The 18,819-nt window shown below is 51.9% G+C and overlaps 1 protein-coding gene across 1 annotated transcript in view; it reads right to left on the reverse strand.

The window, feature by feature from the left end:
• The window catches only part of LOC144602222 (CD151 antigen-like), a 34,124-nt gene extending 16,365 nt beyond the window's left edge, over positions 1-17,759 (reverse strand). Inside the window, exons 1-3 of the mRNA XM_078415049.1 lie at positions 17,634-17,759; positions 5,305-5,405; positions 3,846-4,037 (exon numbers count right to left, since the gene is read on the reverse strand). Coding sequence (XP_078271175.1) covers positions 3,846-4,037; positions 5,305-5,388 — 276 coding nt within the window. The 5' untranslated portion in view covers positions 5,389-5,405; positions 17,634-17,759. The remainder of the gene's footprint in view (positions 1-3,845; positions 4,038-5,304; positions 5,406-17,633) is intronic.
• Positions 17,760-18,819: the final 1,060 nt, after the last annotated feature.

Here is an 18,819-nt window from a genome sequence, read left to right on the forward strand (position 1 = left end):
CAGCAGCTGCGACCACGACAGCCAGCCCTCTGAGGGACAAGCAGCGCTCTGCCTCTGCTGGGCAGCGAGGGTTGCTGCTTTAGGTGTGGCTGCTGCAATGATGGGGAGGGCTCAGAGGGACCTGGTGACAAACAGGGACACACCAGGCCTACAGCCAGCCATTCCTGTCAGGATGTTGCCAGGAGCTCTCCAAGGACTTTAGGTGAAGTCTACAGGGAATAGAAATGGCTGTCCACCCGCCCCTGTGGGCAGCTGGAAGAGCAGGTGAAGCCTCCTCTGCTTTGGATTTTGGGTTTGCTGAGTTGATCGTCATACTGTAGCCTGGGGGTTTGCAGAGACCGGCTGTCGTCTCCAATGGTGCCGAGTGCCATGAGCCAAAACCTAGGGTGACCCTGATCTCCATATACACAGCAATCAAGGAACACGTGAGGGGTGTGTGCAGGTCTGCATGTGTGGCTGTGTCTGTGTGCGTATGTGTTGTATTCTTTTGTTTGTTATTGTCACATGTACCGAGATACAGTGAAAAGCTTTGTTTGTGCACTTTCCACTGGATAGTATCCAGTCATATCAAATCATACTATACACAAGTGCAATAAAGCCATATACAGTACAACAGGGAGTGCAAAGAGAAAAATACCAGAGTGCAGATTATAGGGTCACAGCATTTTAACGTTACTGTTGCAGAGAAATTGCAAATACAATAAAAAAGTTTAAGGCCCATAATGACGTAGGTTGGAAGATTGGGACTGTATCCTAGCTAATGGGTGAACTATTCAGTAATCCAATACATGGGGGGAAGCAGTTGTTCCTGAGGCTGGTGGTGCATGCTTGCCCTCTTTTGTATGTTCTGCCCAACAGGATATAGAGGAGCTTGTAGACATATGGTTGTGTGATGGACTGGCCTGCATCCATTCCTCTCTACAATTTCTTGAGGCTGAGTATGTGTGGGGTCCATGACATTTTGGTGATATTTGTCCTGTGGGAACCCTGCCCTTCAGAGACCCCCAACTCCATGCCTGGGACCCTGCAACCCCAGCCGAGGTACATCCCCACTGGAAGCCCTGGGAGCTCGGGCAAGCTCAGCATATGCGAGAACATACAAAGGACAAGCAAAAGGAGCAAGCCCCTTGAACCTGGGCTTCCTGTAAAGAAGATTACGGCTGATCTGAAACATTGGTGCCATTTTTCTGTCTCAGCACTTTGTGTCTATCTGCATCTTAGCCTTTATTGCATCGAGGTTGAGGTTTGAGAACAGGGAGGTTGTGTTGCAATTCTACAGGGTGTCAGCGAGGCCACACCTGGAATGCTGTGCAGTTTTGGTCCCCTAACCTAAAAAAGGATGAGATAGCAATGGAGACCTTACAAAGGAGACTCACCAGGCTAATGACTGATGAGAGGCTTGTCCTTGCATGACAGGCTAGACTGTTTGGGTCTGTGAACAGTGGAGTTCAGAAGAATGAGGGGTGACCTTTATTCAAACATACAACATCCTAAGTGGAAGGTATCACAAAATGCTGGAGTAACTCAGCGGGTCAGGCAGCATCTTAGGAGAGAGGGAATGGGTGACGTTTCGAGTGGCCTTGACAGGGTGCTTGTTGGGATTTTTAGTTTAGTTTGGTTTAGAGATTAAACACCTTTCGGCCCACCGAGTCCGCACCAACCTGCAATCCCCACACACTAACACTATTCTACACACACTAGGAACAATTCACAATTATACCAAGCCAATTAGTTTACAAACCTGTACGTCTTTGGAGTGTGGGAGGAAATTGGGGATCCCGGAGAAAACCCACGCAGGCCCAGGGAGAACATAGAAACTCCATACAGACAGCACCCGTAGTTAGGATTGAACTCGGGTCTCTGGTGCTGTAAGGCAGCAACTTTACCGCTTGCCGCCAAGAGCTTTGTTCAAGAGATTCTTGAACAAGGGGACCAAAACTCCAGGGGGCCTTTCATTTGAAACTGAGGTATGTAGGCATGTTATCTCAGAGGGTGATGATTCTCTGGAACTCTCTGGCCCCAGGGTAGTGGAGGCCTGATCATTGGATCTTTTTATGGTGGAGATAAATAAATATTTGAAAGATTGAAGAATTGAAGGTTAAGAAGAAATGACAGAGAGCAGCCATGGTCACGCTGAATGGCGGGGACACCTGGCGGGCCGAGTGGCATAGGGTTACCCTTGTTTTCTTGTCCTCTTATGAGCTTTCACCTGCTCATATCTTCTTCCAATACAAGAGGCCGTTTGACCCGTGGAGTTTATGCCAGCTCACAGCATTCCCTACTATTATTGCCACCTACTGCACCAAGGGACTTTCACAGCGGCCAGACTACCAAACGATCAGTTTCAGTTTAGTTTTTGGTCACATGTACTGAGGTACAGTGAAAAGCTTTTGTTGGGTGCTAACGATCACAGGGGGAAACACCACACCGACCTCCACCAGTGGTCAGGACTGAACTTTGACTGAAAGCTGAAATTCTGAAGTGGAAAGTAAGTAAATGCTGCTCCCAACACATGGAGGGATTACAGTTTTGGAGCTTCACCAGCGTGAATTCAGTGGGAGAGGGTAGATGAGGACCAAGGCCACGTCATCAATGGGCCAGAGAGTGAAGGCCCAGGAAGGCAGTCAGTGACAGGACAGACATTGGGCTTCTTCACTCCCTAACAAGGAGATGGCATGTAGTCTGCAGCGTGACTTGGGGCTATCTATAGAAGCACACTTCTGATTTTAGACATTAGAACCGTGGCAGCACCCACACAGTCTGACCTCACCAGGGTAACCGAGGCTGCCGGCCCACTGTCCAGGGAGAGACGCCCCTGCATCCCAGCATTCCCAGACCACGTACCCACTCCCGGGCACTCGGGAACAGGATCACTTCAACCACAGCTTCAGCAGGGGGAAGTGAGACATGGGAACAGGTGAGGACAATGGGGATGACCATCGTTACACCAGACTACACCACCAGCGGAGGGGAGGGAGGAGGTGAGGACCAGCTCCCCAGGGTCATGCACATTCCGGAGCTGCAGAGTGACGGAGGGACCCAGGGGGCTGACAGGAAATCCATGATCGTTCACTATCAAGCTGGGAAACTCGGAACAATGTGAGAAACCAGTAGGCTCCTCGAGAAGCAAGTGTACAGTGATTGGGTCCAGTAACAGTAGATTACTGCAGTAGCCCATAGTAATGATGTACAGCAGAGTGCAGAATGGGCATGACCTGCCAGCTTGAGGTGCAATCAGCAGCTTAACAGACTGAAATACTTACCAGCTATTTCACCCAGGCATGCACACACACACATGCACCAAGGCTACAAGCTCCAGCATCCACTAGTTTAACAGCGGGTCAGACAGCATCTCTGGAGAAAAGGAATAGGTGACGTTTTGGGTCGAGGTGGTTTGGGTCTTCAGAGGGGTCTCGATCCGAAACGTCACCTTTTCTCCAGAGATGCGGTCTGACCTACAGAGTTACTCCAGCTTTTGGTGTCTATTTTTGGTTTAAACCAGCATTTGCAGTTCCTTCCTGCACATTTCCACCAGTTTAACCCTGATAACGGTTGAGTTCCTGACATGTACGGTTCCTGGTATTGTGTGCTGGAAGCTGTCAGTGCAATGTCTTTGTACTCTTACAGGAGAGTAGAAGTAACAAGACACAGTGTTAGCTTCTAGGCAAACACTACAGACCCGCTGTGTAATACGTGCAACAGGTGTAGGGAACACACTGGGACTGGTCCTACTTTGCTGAGAGCCCACTCCTGTGGGATCGCCCTGTGGACAACCACTTGGGAACAACATCCGGGCATGCTGGGACAATCTAGGACCAAAGACCAGGGAACAGTGAGCTCCTTACCCACTGGAGCAGGTTCTTCCTCTCCTTGAAGGTGGCACAGCAGCCCAGGATCCCGGTCAGCATGACGACGGCCCCCGCCACCACCAGGATGTAGGCCGTGGCTGCGTAGATGCTGGAGGACAGCAGGCTGATGTAGTCACTCTTCTCCGCCAGAGTCCAGATGCCAACAGCCATCACCACCACCCCCGCCAGCTGCAAGAGATGGCGGAGCATTCATTCCTGGAACAGTCCAGGGTTCAACTCCCCAGTGGCCCATCCCCCCACCACCAGTGGCCCACCCCCCACCACCAGTGGCCCACCCCCCCACCACCAGTGGCCCACCCCCCCACCACCAGTGGCCCAACCCCCCACCACCAGTGGCCCACCCCCCCACCACCAGTGGCCCACCCCCCCACCACCAGTGGCCCACCCCCCCACCACCAGTGGCCCACCCCCCCACCACCAGTGGCCCACCCCCCCACCACCAGTGGCCCATCCCCCCACCACCAGTGGCCCATCCCCCCCACCACCGGTGGCCCATCCCCCCCACCACCAGTGGCCCACCCCCCCACCACTAGTGGCCCATCCCCCCACCACCAGTGGCCCACCCCCCACCACCAGTGGCCAAAGCACACCACATGGTCTCCCGACAACACCTCGCAAGGTAGGAACTGACACCACCACTGGGACCCCCAAATCGAACAACCCTACCTGATCCACTCATCCCCCCCAAAGGACCACCCCACCAGTCCAGCTCACCCCAACAGACTAACGGAACCAACACCATGTGACTAGCTCATCCCTTTAGACCAACAGGACCACCCCACCACACCACCAAGTGGACCTCCCATATCTGACCAGCTCACCCCACCATTTGACCAGTTACACTGGACCTGACCATCAACAGGATCATCCCCACTAGACCACCTCACCTCCCACTGGACCCCCGCCCCCCCTCCCACCAGACCTCTCCATGCCTCCCACCAGATTTCTCCATGCCTCCTACTGGAGCTACTAAGAGATCTCCCAGTCCCACTGGACCTATCCCCGCCACCTCACTGTGGCTAATTCCCCCCCCCCCCCACTCCCCCAGTGTCCCACCGAATCTGTCCCCCCCACCGTCCCACCCGATCTTTCCCTAGATTTCCACAAGAGTCTATTCTCAGGTGTATGTATCTGGTGGCCCGGAACAGACCGGGTGGATCTCCTCCTGTACTGTCCCATCAGACACTCTCTTGGCCATGTGGACAAAGCCCCTGGTCACAGACCCATCGAATTCTCCCAGACCTGTGAAACACAGTACACTGCCCTTTGTACCATCCATCAGTCACCCTCCCCACACGGGCCCTGCTACACACTGCTGACTGCACTCACAGCCCCCAGCTCAAGGAGTGCAGACCCCAGACCCCACCCTGAGGGACAATGTCGGGCCCCAGGTTCCAAGCTCCAGAGCCCCCGGGCAAACAGACTGCAGCCTTACCCAGAAGAAGAAGTTGAAGATGAAGAGTAGGTACTTCAGACAGATAGTCCCGCAGGTGTCCCGCTTCTCAACGTACTCACCCATCCTGTCTCACTGTTGATCTGTGGGAGGGACAGAGACACAGCAAGTTTACTGTCAATGACAGTCCAGCCCCAACAATTCTTTACCCTCCCCGACTAGAATATGGTTTAGTGTTAACATCAGCCCACTAAAACCTACACACCTCCTCCTGGACTAAACACACACAGGGGGGTCCCTCACAGCTCAGCCTGTACGATATAAACACAGGAGAGTCTCACACACACACACACACAATTAGCCTGTACCGAACAGAACAGTTGGATCACACACACCTCGTACTGTAGCATACACAGGAGAGTCTCTCACAGATAGACACACACGTCTCACCCTGCACTGTTCATAACTGTTGTATCACACACACATCTCACCCTGAACCATACAGATCAGAAGGGTACGATGTAGAGTGGGTGTGGTTTTCCTATCGTTTATGGTACAGGGTACCGATTATGTGACCTTCCTGTGTCTACCATACATGGTGAAACACGTGTGCCTGTTCTATTGTGTACGGTGCAGAGTGAGGTGGGTACGATTCTCCTCTTGTTTACAATACAGGGCGAGGTGTGTGTGATCCTCCCCATTCTGTACAGACAGGGTGAGGTGTGTCTGACCCTCCCGTGTCTGTACAGTGTGGTTAGGGGTGAATGGATGAGTATGGGTCCCTTCTTTCTCTGCACAGCACAGTGGGAGAGCAGCCTGGACATTGTGTTCATTCTGCATGGCTTCTGTTAGCAACTGCACTGCTGCCTGTTGCCCAGACCCACCCACATTCCTCGCCACCACCTGTATCCACAGAGCTAACACAATCCACAACTCTCCTGCCTTAAAGGGGCTGTGTTCCCACACACAGAGCACGAAGGCTCTCCCCATGGTGGCCACCTCTCCCCATGATGGCCACCTCTCCCCGTGGTGGCCACCTCTCCCCGTGGTGGCCACCTCTCCCCGTGGTGGCCACCTCTCCCCGTGGTGGCCACCTCTCCCCGTGGTGGCCACCTCTCCCCGTGGTGGCCACCTCTCCCCTTGGTGGCCACCTCTCCCCATGGTGGCCACCTCTCCCCATGATGGCCACCTCTCCCCATGGTGGCCACCTCTCCCCAGGGTCCTCGGATTCCACTGCCAATGGCTGGCTCCAATTTGACCTCCTATGGCAGGAATGAGGGCGAATCACTTCAATCCGGCTCTCAGGTTGCTGACGAGCCCAACTTGGCACCGGACGAGCCGGCCACAGACGGGGGCAGGGCTCTCAGGTTGCTGACGAGCCCAACTTGGCACCGGACGAGCCGGCCACAGACGGGGGCAGGAGGTGCGTGAGGGTGTGGGCGGGCAGGTGCACTCCTTGTTCTGGGCATCTTTCTGTGCCTCGACTTTTCATTCCCATCCCAAATGCTCCTTCTCCAGGTCCACAGGGCATGGGTCAGAGATTTCTGAGAGTCAGGGGAAATGTCGCATTTCTTGAAGGAGGCTTTGAATCTTTTCCTCTGGTAATCTCTTCCCATGTTGGAGCAGGGAATAGGATGAAGAACAAACTGCTGGAGCAACTCGGCAGATTGAGAGGGTGAGTTGAGGGGGGAAAGGAAGTGTTCAGGTTGAGGCCACGTATCAGGTTAATTGAATGGACACAGTGAGCGGATAAAGAGTTGGCAAATGGAGTACAGTGTGGGGAAATATGAAGGTTGGCTATTTTGGCAGCAGAGGTAAAAAGGCTCATTATCTAAACGATGAAGAATTGTTTGAGGTGCACCTTTTGTATAATTTGCACTAGTGTGCAGATACAGTAAGTAATTAGCAAAGCTGGCAGGATTGTGCTGTTCATTGCAGTGAGAAATGAAGACAAAAGGAGGGAGGATATGCTCCAGTTATTTGAACATTGGTGAAACAGTGGAGTACAATGTACAGTAACAATCTCCTTATTTAAGGAAGGATGTAACTCTTTGGCAGCTGATCAAAGCAGGTTTTTACTGTGCTGGAGGAGCCAGTCCTTGAATATATTTAGATGCTTGACAAGCACAGGGGTGAAAGGTTGCTGCCGCGGTGTGGGAATGCGAAGCTGAGATTCCAATCAGGCCATGGCTGACTGAATGGGAAAGCACGCACGAGAGGGGCTGAATGGCCTGCTGCGGATTCCCACATCAGACAAGCCCCATGTCAGAACCCACCAACTGAGCAACCGGAACAGAGGCTGGGGTCTGAACGGATGGACAGCGTGGGGATGGGGTCCCAATGCCTGTCCGCTGTGGAAAGGCAGGCTCAATGCACCCACCAGCATTTACCCGTCACACTTCCCATTGTGCCTCCAGGAGCTAATTGAAATGGCCGACTGCTTCTGCTTCCCAGGATATTCACTTGGCAGCACTGGAGAGGCAGAGCTCACTAGTCCAGCTCACATAAAACACAGTGCAGCATCGGAACAGGCCCTTCGGCCCACACGAGCTGAATGGTACTGATGCCAAGTTCAACTCTGCCTGCATGTGAACGATATCCCTCAATTCCCTGCTTATCCATGGCCTATTCAACCCCGTTATCATGCTCCTTCCATCGCCACTCCTGGCAATGCATTCCACTCATCCACCTCTCTCTACATCAAAAATGCCCTGCCCCTAAACCTCCTTTAAACTTAGCCCCTCTCATTTTTAAATTATGTCCTCATTTCCATCCTGGGAATAACGTTCTGACTGTCTACCCTTTCTGTGCCTTTTATAATTTTATAAACTTCCAACAGGTCTCTGATTTCCAGAGAGAAGAGTCCACGTTTGTCCAGCCTCTTCTTACGTCTAATTCCAGACATCATTCTGCTAAACATCTTCTGCACCCTCTCCAAAGCCTCCACGTTCTTCATGGGGTGGCCAGAACTCCATACAATACTTCAATATGGCCTAAGCAAAGTCCTCTAAAGCTGCACCATGACCTCCTGACTCCTATACTCATCGACCCAGCTGTAAAAGACCCAGCGTGAGACAGGGTCTCGATGTCCCTTCCTCACCCACACTCGGACACAAGCGGCCACGATCACTATCCAATCCCCGACGGTCCATCCTCGCACCAGATGATGTGAGGCACCCCCCTCCCGTAGCTCAGGGAGCACAGAATTCTGAGCGGCTGTGCTTGTGATGCCTGGCACGGTTGTAGAGCCGGCTAACAGCTACTGTGCTGAGCTCCCTCCACAAAGGGAGCTTGGCTTGTGTGCAGCTGGGGGCAGTGTGTGCACATCAGTGCCAGTCACCGGGGAGCACAAAGGAGCCTTCACAGCCTGAAGGAGACAATAGCCAGCTTCAGCAGAGACCACAGCCTCAGCACAGATGACCGCAACAGCGGACATCACCTCAGCACAGAGAGAGACCACCACTGCTCCCTGCACGGTGCAAATCCCATGGCATTCCCAACTCCCTGGGCCCTCATTCCTCTCTGGATTATCCCAATGCCCAAAACAAAAACAGAAAACACTCAGCAAGTCAGGCAGCATCTGTGGGAAGAGAAGCAGAGATAAAGTTTGTCGAACACTTATACCCGCGTGTTACCCTGCCAGTGACATGCCCCTTCCTGCAGTCTAACAAGCTTCCTTGCTCTCCTTCCCAGTTCTGACAACGGGTCTTTGACCTGAAACATGAACTCTGTTTCTCTTCCCACAGATGCAGCCTGACCTGATGGATGTTTCCAATGCCTGCTGCTTTTGGTTTAGATTTCCAGCACCTGGAGTTATTTTGATTTTCCCTTGCCCCAGTTTGGAAGGGCAGTGCTTGCCAAACTGCTGAAACATTGAACGACTACTGGTCGTTTCGTCCTCTCTCGCTCATTCCAGGTGTCTTATCTCGCTGCTATTTACAGGTCCCAGTCAATCCTCGTCATTAACACCAGCCATCACCACCTTCCCCACAGTCCAACAGTCCCCATGATTCTTCCCCCTGACCTCTCCTCACTTTGATGAAAGCTCTCCAACCCAAGACATCAACTCCTCGCTCCACAGATGCCACCTGACCCGATGAGCATTTATAGTTGCATTTCAAATTTTCAGTGAATTGCTTTCGATTATTTGTGGCTTTTTGAAAAGCATTTTAATGGAACCAGACAGAGGTGTTGGGGTTTTGACTGTGGTGAGTAAATGCGCACACTTCACAACTTCATCTGAATTAGTTTACCAGCACCCACTTTGAGAAAGGGTAAGGGTGTGTGTCGGCAAGAGGGGGCATGCCTACACCACCACTTACCTGTAGCCTAACCACTACAATCTGTCTACCACACACACAACCATATACCCTCCTGCACACACCCTTGCACAGTCATGGACACACACACCCTTGCAGTCACGGACGCACACATCCTTGCACAGTCACGGGGACGCACCCTTGCACAATCAGACACACAAACTCTTGCACAATCACAGACACAGGCACCCTTGCAATCAGACACACAAACTCTTGCAATCAGACACACAAACTCTTGCAGTCACAGACACACAAACCCTTGCACTCAGCCACACACCCTTGCACACTCCCAGACATACACACCTTGCATACTCACGGATACACACCCCTTGCACACTCAGACACACCCTTGCACACTCACAGACACACACCCCTTGCATACTCACGGACACACAACCGCTTGCACTCAGACACATGCCCCTTGCACACTCACACACACGCACTTGCACTCAGACATGCACACTCAGACACACACCCTTGCACTCACAGACACACACCCTTGCACACTCACACTCACCTCTCGCTCACTTACAGTCCCACACACAGCACACCACTGCGGGGCCGCACTGTGACTGGAGACTGCTTGTCACTGGAGAAGGCCGGGCATTATTGTTCCACTGCTTCCATCACGGAGCACAGCATCCCCTCTGTTGAAGATGTCACTGATCCCACCTCCACTGGCCATTCCTTTCCTCCTCCCGATCGGACAGGAACAGGAGGAGGCCATTCTGCTCCTTGAGCCTGCTCTGCTATTCAGTAAGATCATGTCTGATCAGCATGTGACTGCATTCACACTAACCCCACCACCCATTCACACTAACCCCACCACCCATTCACTCCCTGTTATCATAAGCATACAAAGATATTTAAAGGCTCTGCTTCCAGTATCCTTTGTGGAAGAGAGTTAAAAAGACTCACAACCCAGAAAGACATCGGAGACACAAGAGACTGCAAGAACCTTGAGCATAAAACAAAGTGCTGGTGAAACTCACCAGAGTTCCTGTTGCTCAACAGAGTTCCTCCACCACTTTGTTTTTTTGTTTCTCCAGAAAAGATATCGCCATATCTATGTTGCTGGGTGACTTTTATTTAAACAGTGACCACTAGTTCTTTATTTAAACAATGACCACTAGTTCTCGATTCTCCCACTAGGGGAAACTTCCTCTCCACATCCACACCACCAGGATTCACGGGTTCTTTTGTTTCCTCAGCCCACTGACTCTTTACGTCCAGCCAGTCCGTCCACCCTGTCCCCTGCACACAACCTGCCCCTTGCAGATATCGTTCCAGTTAACTGGCTCTGACACGTTAACACCTCTGAATATAACACAATACACACTTCCTCCCACTCTGAAACCACAGCTCGGTCATCTAATACCTTATGCTCACCACCACTCACTGGGAGGCCATTTGGCCAATCAGATCCATACCAGCCCCAAGGAGAGACAGTCCCTTTGTGTAGGAAGGAACTGCAGATGCTGGTTTAAACCAAAAATAGACACAAAATGCTGGAGTAACTCAGTGGGACAGGTAGTATCTCTGGAGAGAAGGAATGGGTGATGTTTCGGGTCTGAAGAAAGGCCTCGATCCAAAACATTACCCATTCCTTCTCTACAGAGATGTTGCCTGTCTCGCTGAGTTACTCTTGCATTTTGTGTCCCATCAGTTCCATTATCCCTCCTTATTTCTGTAGACCTTTGGTCAGGATGGAACCTGGGTCAGTGGAACTGTGAGGTGGCAGCACTACCACCTGCACCACTGCGCCGCCCCACCTCACTAGGTTCACATTAATGGATAACAGGATGGCTGAGATTAATTGCAAGTAAAAGAGTCCTGCGCATGACACACCTACATTACCACACACCATTCCACATACTGTGACAGGCCAGGCAGCTTCTTGCTGTGGTAGTGAACGACAGGCACAGGCTCCATCCCGGTGTGTTACTGGTAATCTGCTGTTACAGGTAGGCCCATCATTCTGTCACTGATGTTATTATGGACAAGATCGGTCCTATCATAGCCTGAGGCCACTGCACTGTCATCAACAGTGGTTACTGGCAAGGACCTATAATGGCGTGTGAGAGGCATGGACCCGTGATGGTGTCACTGACAGTGTTACAGGCATGAGCCCGTGATGGGGACACTGACAGTGTTCGTTACAGGCATGGACCTGCACCATTGTCACTGGCTGTGTTGCAGGTGATGGCCAGCTTGCAGATACAGGTTAGGACCAGCGCTGCCGTTTCTCGCCAGACAGCACAATAGCATGACATGCAAGCAATGGGGCTGATTGGTAGGTGGATGGAGAAAGTGACAAAAGGCCAGTGAAAGGGAGACAAAAGGGTGTCAGATATGGAGAGAGGAGGAGGAGTGAAATGTAAAGCCGGAGAGAATATGCTTGGAAGGAGGCAGGGGAAGGGAAAGAGAGGGGGATAAAAGAGAAATGGAGGAGATGAGTGTACAAAGGAGGGGAAAGGGGCAGGGTGGCTGGGGTGGTGGGAGATTGGGGGTGAAATGGGTGTGTGCTGCAGTGGGGGGGGGGGACCACAATAAAGAGAGTGGATATTTATTTCCAGTCTTCCCCACCCCCTGCCCTCTCCTCATAATCAAACTACTCCACCCCAGGCAGCATCCCAGTGATTCTCCTCTCCCGAGCTATTACATCCTTCCTATACCTTGATGGCGGAATATCCCGCGGGGAGTCAGCTGCCATTATTACAGTCAGGGACTGGGTCTTGTAATGGGTTCTGTAACAAGCCTGTGAAGTCACAAGGGCGAGGGTGCTTGTTCACAGCCGTCCTTGCTACAACTCAGGGTTCTGGTTTCTCCATTCCCCATACTTGGACTGGGTGTGATTTCCCACGCAGTGGTTCAACTGTTAAGGGTGAAGGTGGCTCGCATTCAAAGAGACAGTGCCTGGAGTACCTGTGTGCCAGCATTGCACTTAGATGTAGATGGAGCCCTCACCAGTGTCTCCAGCAGTTCAGTTCTTGTTCCCTCCTCCTCCCTCCTAGATGGAACAAGGATAGAGTTCCCTCATCCTCACCTTCAACCCACCGGTCTCCGCATCCAACACATCATTCTCAGAAAACTCCACAACTTCAAAGTGGAATTCACCACCAGTCACATCTTCCCATCTCACTCCTTTTTGCTTTCCATTGGGACCACTGGGTTTGCTCCATCCCAGCTAACCCGCTCCCTCCCCAGCGACTTTGCCCTGCACCACAAGAGATGTACATCTCTTCTCCCAGTTTCAACCCCAGTACCCCAGAGGCCGGCCCTTCCAGGTGAAACAGAGGTTCACGTGCTCCTCCTCTAATCTCATCCACTGCATTTGCTGCTCCCAATGTGACGATGTATACTTTGGCGACACCAAGAGTAGATGAGGCGACCATTTTGCGAAACAGTTACTCTCTGACAGCCAAGGCCTGCTGGATCTCCTGCATTAACCTTTCTTCTCACTTCCAGACTGACTTTTCTGTCCGGGGCCTCCTCCATTACCAGAGTGAGGCCAGGTGCAAACTGAAAGAACAGCACCTCTTGCATAGTTTAAACCCCACAGTATGAATACTGAATTCTCCAATTTCAAGTACGTAGTCCTCTCTCTCCCCCACCACCCATTAGTATGCACAGGTTTCTCCCACCATTCCCAGCTCCCTAGTCACCCTGCTCCTTTCATCTCCTGTCCCCAAGTCCCTGATTTCTCTTTTAGCCCCCCTCTTTCTCCTCCCTCATGTCCCTTCCACTAATATCCCTCCCCCAGGCTTTACATTTCACTCCTCTCCTAATCTGACGCCCCTTTGTCCCCTTCTCACCTCTAGCCTTTGTCCTTACGCCATCCATCTGCCAATCATGCTCCCTCATCAGTATCCACTTATCTACCGATGGGTGGCGCAGCGGTAGAGTTGCTCCCTTACAGCGCTGGAGACCCGGGTTCGATCCCGACTATGGTTGCTGTCTGTACGGAGTTTGTACGTTCTCCCCGTGACCTGCGTGGGTTTTCTCTGAGTTCTTCGGTTTCCTCCCACACTCCAAAGACGTGCAGGTTTGTAGGTAAATTGACTTGGTAAAAATGTAAAATTGTCCCTGGTGTGTGTAAGATAGTGTTAATGTGTGGGGACCGCTGACCAGCATGGACTCTGTGGGCCAAAGCGCCTATTTCCACACTGTATCTCTAAACTAAACTAAAACTAAATCACTTGCCAGGCTTAGTCCTGCCTCCACCTCTCCTTTCCAGCTTCCTCTCCCCCCCCCCCAATACAATTAGTCTGAAGAAAGCTCTTGCCCTGAGATGTCATTTGCCCATTCCCTCCACATGTACCACCTGACCTGCTGACAGCATCTTGAGTTTCTTGTGTCTCCATTTGGAAGCTTGTTGTCAACAGTCTGTTGTGAGGGAGAGCAGGGGAGGGGTTGGAAAATGTGCCAGCGGAGTCACTGAGCGCAGATTTACCGCGATATACTAAACCAGCCTTGCTTTCACATATTTTTATCCAATTACATTGATGTTCAGCGGGACTTGGCTGCAAGAGGACCTGGCAACAAAAATGTAACTGAAATAGTTGCCAGCTGACTCCCCACTCCTGAATGAGTATGTGAATTTTCAGTTTCACCTCTACACACAGGTGATCACTTGCTCAGCAGTTGTATCAGACACCCAGACACAGTGTGGTGGTTAAAGGCACCGAGTCAGACAAGGCATCAGCAGGTTAATTATCAACATCAATCCACAGGGAATGAGTAAACAGTGTCTTTATCAAAGCACAAGCCTGGGATGGGCACGTTGTCTGTCAGGGGAAGGTTGAACAGGCTGGGTTTGCATCTGCCGGAGTTTGAGGGAGTTTGAGAGAGAAAGAGAGAGAGAGAGAGAGAGAGAGAGAGAGAGAGAGAGAGAGAGAGAGAGAGAGGGGACTTGATTGAAACATGAAAGATCTTGAAGAGTCTTGATGGGGTTGATGCAGAGAATTTTTCCGTGCAAAGAGACAGCTAAAATCAGAGGGCAGAGGTTTAAGGAGTAAGGGCTTTAAGGCAGATCTGAGGAAAGATTATTCTTGAACAGAGAGGGTGGTTGGAACCTGGAACGCACTGTGTGAGTGTGGTGGAGCATGGTACTCTCACATCATGGAACAAATATCCATCTGAGCACTGGAATCAATAAGGCATCGGTAGCTATAGATCAAGCCAGTAAATTGGATTAGTATAGCTAGGCACTGGATGTTTGATATGGATATAAATGGCCAAACGGCCTGTTTCTCTGCTGTATACCTAATGACTAACTGAAAACTAGGAATCACTGTTTGCAAATAAGACAGAGGTGAGGGGTTTTTTCCCCTTCCAAGGATGGTGAAAATAAAGACTTAGATTTTTTTTAAAGGTGGATGCATGTAGATTCTTGATAAGCAAAGGGGTAAAGGGTTGCCCAGGGTGGTTGGGAATTCAGATTTGAGGTTTACAATTAGGTCAGTCTTGGATTAAGACTTCAGAAGGCTAAGGAAATTCTGCATTTCTCCAATGACCCTTACCATTTTCTGCTGATGCACCATAGAAAGGATCTTATCAAGATGCATCACAGCTGGATTTGGCAACTGCTCTGTCCAAGACCTTTTGTATATATTCTCTATTCTGAATAATAGTTATAGAGTCATACAGCACAGAAACAGTCCCTTCGGTCCAAATCATCCATGCACCCCCACCCAACTTCATGTGTATCACTCTATTTTGGGAAAGCAGCCAACATAATCAAGGACCCATCACACCCCTCATTCTCTCTTTTCACCTCTTCCACCAGGCAAATGATACAAAAGCCTGTAAGTACATACCACCAGATTCAAGAACAGCTTCTTCCCCACTTATCAGACTCTTGACTGGACCTTTCATAAAATAAAGATGTACTCCCAACCTACGAATCTACCGTGATGCTGCCCTTACACTTTTTTTAAATTGCCTGCACTTTCTCTGTAGCTGGAACACCATATTCTACGCACGGTTTCCTTTCTCGTTTTGCAATACCTGTTGTGCATGGTTTGATTGCACTAATTTATGGTATGATTTGCCTGGACAGCAAGCAAGACACTGTATCTTGATACGTGTGAAAATAATAAAGTAATAGTTGGCAGTTGGAGCATCCTTGAGGAACCAAGTGGACTCTACCTGTTCCTAAATGCAAGCTTGTGTATTAGTCCCAGCTCAGCAAACAAATATGCATCATGTTTGGAATGCACTGTTGTACATCAGTACAGTGTTCCCAATTACTTTTTGATAAATCATGAGGTCATATCACACAGGGAGTGGTCAGAGATTAATCAAACTCAACATTTCATAACACCCCAAATCACACATTGGAGTTCTTTGCTAAAAACTGAAAGCTGAACCCTGTGAGAGGCCTGGACCTTGGTAACACTAGTGCCCCAGATACACACCAGCGGAGACGCACCACCAACTCCACACCTGCAACACCCTAGCCTTCATGTGCAACATAAGCAGAGTGGTAGGGGAAGTGAATGAGCGGGTACGGAAGGGAACACAAATTATTTCTGGGAAAATACTTTATATTTAACAGCACTAAACCCTCAGACAAGCCTGCCCATTAGCATCAATATTTGTCTACCTGAGATGGTTGCTCTGTGCCACATAACACCATCTGATGAGGGGCATCTAAACAAAGGCAGGGACAACAGGACAAACATAGAAAATATGTGCAGGAGTAGGCCATTCAGCCCTTCGAGCCTGCACCACCATTCAATATGATCATGGCTGATCATCCAGCTCAGTAACCTGTACCTGCCTTCTCTCCATAACCCCTGATCCCTTTAGCCTTAAGGGCCACATCTAACTCCCTCTTAAATATAGCCAATGAACTGGCCTCAACTACCTTCTGTGGCAGAGAATTCCACAGACTCACCACTCTCTGGTGTTTTCTCATCTCGCCAAACTACTTTCTCGCCAAACTACAAGTAGCCAAACTACTTTCCGCGGTTACACAGAGGATAAAGCAGTCCCAGAACAAACAAACCAGTTAGCACCACAGTGATGTGGACACGCACAGCCTCTCCTCTGGGCCAGCATCTCCAGACTGCATCCTCCAAAACACACCACCTATCATCCCAAATGTGATCCTCTGTTTCTATGGGCTGAAACACACTGTAAACAAGGATTGAAGACAAAACAGGTCAAGGTCCCATCAGATCCTTAACAAAACAAGGAGCTGGACAAGTACCAAAAGAGAAAGCAAGTCTCTGGGGAGTGGGAGGAGCCGGTTAGTCCGTGTTAAATGGCCTCCCCCAGCACTGTGGTTGTGTGAGAATGAGCCTGTGATCCCAACAGCATGGTTAGGTTGTGGGATTAGTGGCCACCGACTGACCATCATCTGCGCCCTGTGACCAGGTGTGCAGGTATTTAATCCTGCTGGGGAAGACCAACACACTCCTTGGTCTCAGCACCACCTCACAGAGCCTGCGGCTTGGAGTTAGGGGCTCTGAGACTCCAATGAACTTCCAGAATGTCGGGGTCACACAGCACAACACAACCACAGCCCAACACAACCACTGCACAACACAACACAACCACAGCCCAACACAACATAACTGCTGTTCAGGGACTACAAATGGCAGTTTCTCCTGAGCAAAACTCCACACACCGAAACACTGACTCGCTTCATCAGTGCACTCACGATCCCATCGCCAAGCCCCAAAACTGCCAGTACACAGCAGGATCCCACACACACCACTCCCGCCAGTACACAGCAGGATCCCACACACACCACTCCCGCCAGTACACAGCAGGGTCCCACACACACCACTCCCGCCAGTACACAGCAGGGTCCCACACACACCACTCCCGCCAGTACACAGCAGGATCCTACACCTAGTTTCTGCGAGCCCACAACAGGGTCTCCACCGCCCAGCAACAAATGGAAGCTCGGACTTTCTCGTCGGCCGATGAAAGTTGGGATCCCCGGCTGCGGACTTGGTGGACCTTCCCTTCCCTTCCCTTCCCTTCCCTTCCCTTCCCTTCCCTTCCCTTCCCTTCCCGGCCCGGCCCCGCGGCTCTCACCCGCACTGCTGTCCGCTCACACGCTGCTCTTGCCTCGGGGCCGCTGCGAAACTGACTGGGCGGAATGCGAGGCGAGTGACAAAGGAGAGGAAGCCCGGCCCCTGAGGGCGGATCCCAGCGCCGGAGCGTCCCTGGCCCCAGTCCCAACCCCGGCCCCCTGAGGGCGGATCCCAGCGCCGGAGCGTCCCCGGCCCCCCAGACCCAGCCCCAGAGTCCCAGCCCCAGAGCCCCAGTCCCAGAGCCCCAGAGCCCCAGCCCCAGAGCCCCAGCCCCAGAGCCCCAGTCCCAGAGCCCCAGACCCCCAGCCCCAGTGCCCCAGCCCCAGAGCCCCAGCCCCAGAGCCCCAGTCCCAGAGCCCCAGACCCCCAGCCCCAGTGCCCCAGAGCCCCAGCCCCAGAGCCCCAGCCCCAGAGCCCCAGCCCCAGACCCCCAGTCCCAGTGCCCCAGAGCCCCAGCCCCAGAGCCCCAACCCCCAGCCCCAGCCCCAGAGCCCCTGCCCCAGTGCCCCAGCCCCAGAGCCCCAGCCCCAGTGCCCCAGAGCCCCAGCCCCAGCCCCAGTCCCAGAGCCCCAGACCCCCAGCCCCAGAGCCCCAGCCCCAGACCCCCCAGCCCCAGTCCCAGAGCCCCTGCCCCAGAGCCCCAGACCCCCAGTGCCCCAGCCCCAGAGCCCCAGTCCCCAGACCCAGAGCCCCAGCCCCAGAGCCCCAGTGCCCAAGAGCCCCAGTCCCCAGACCCAGAGCCCCAGTGCCCCAGTCCCAGAGCCCCAGAACCAGAGCCCCAGTCCCAGAGCCCCAGTGCCCCAGTCCCAGCCCTAGTCCCAGCGGGGCCCCGGGGTAGGGGGTCGTCCCGGGTCCACCCAGCACCTCCTATGTCAAAAATAAACTTTATTTATCAAAAAGATGTCCAAACCACAAAAGTACAAAACACAAAATGGGTTTCTACTAAACACACTAAACGTGTCTGAAGAAGGGTCTCGACCCGAAACGCAACCCATCCCATCTCTCCAGAGATGATGCCTGTCCCGCTGAGTTACTCCAGCATTTTGTGTCTATCTTCGGTTTAAACCAGCATCTGCAGTTCCTTCCTACACATTCTTTACATTCATGGCGTAGTTCAAACCATACATTCATTGTGTAGGAAGGAACTGCAGATGCTGGTTTATACCGAAGATAGACACAAAAAGCTG

The sequence above is a fragment of the Rhinoraja longicauda genome, chromosome 18 (assembly GCF_053455715.1).
Source record: "Rhinoraja longicauda isolate Sanriku21f chromosome 18, sRhiLon1.1, whole genome shotgun sequence".
In the NCBI taxonomy this organism is placed as follows: Eukaryota; Metazoa; Chordata; class Chondrichthyes; order Rajiformes; family Arhynchobatidae; genus Rhinoraja; species Rhinoraja longicauda.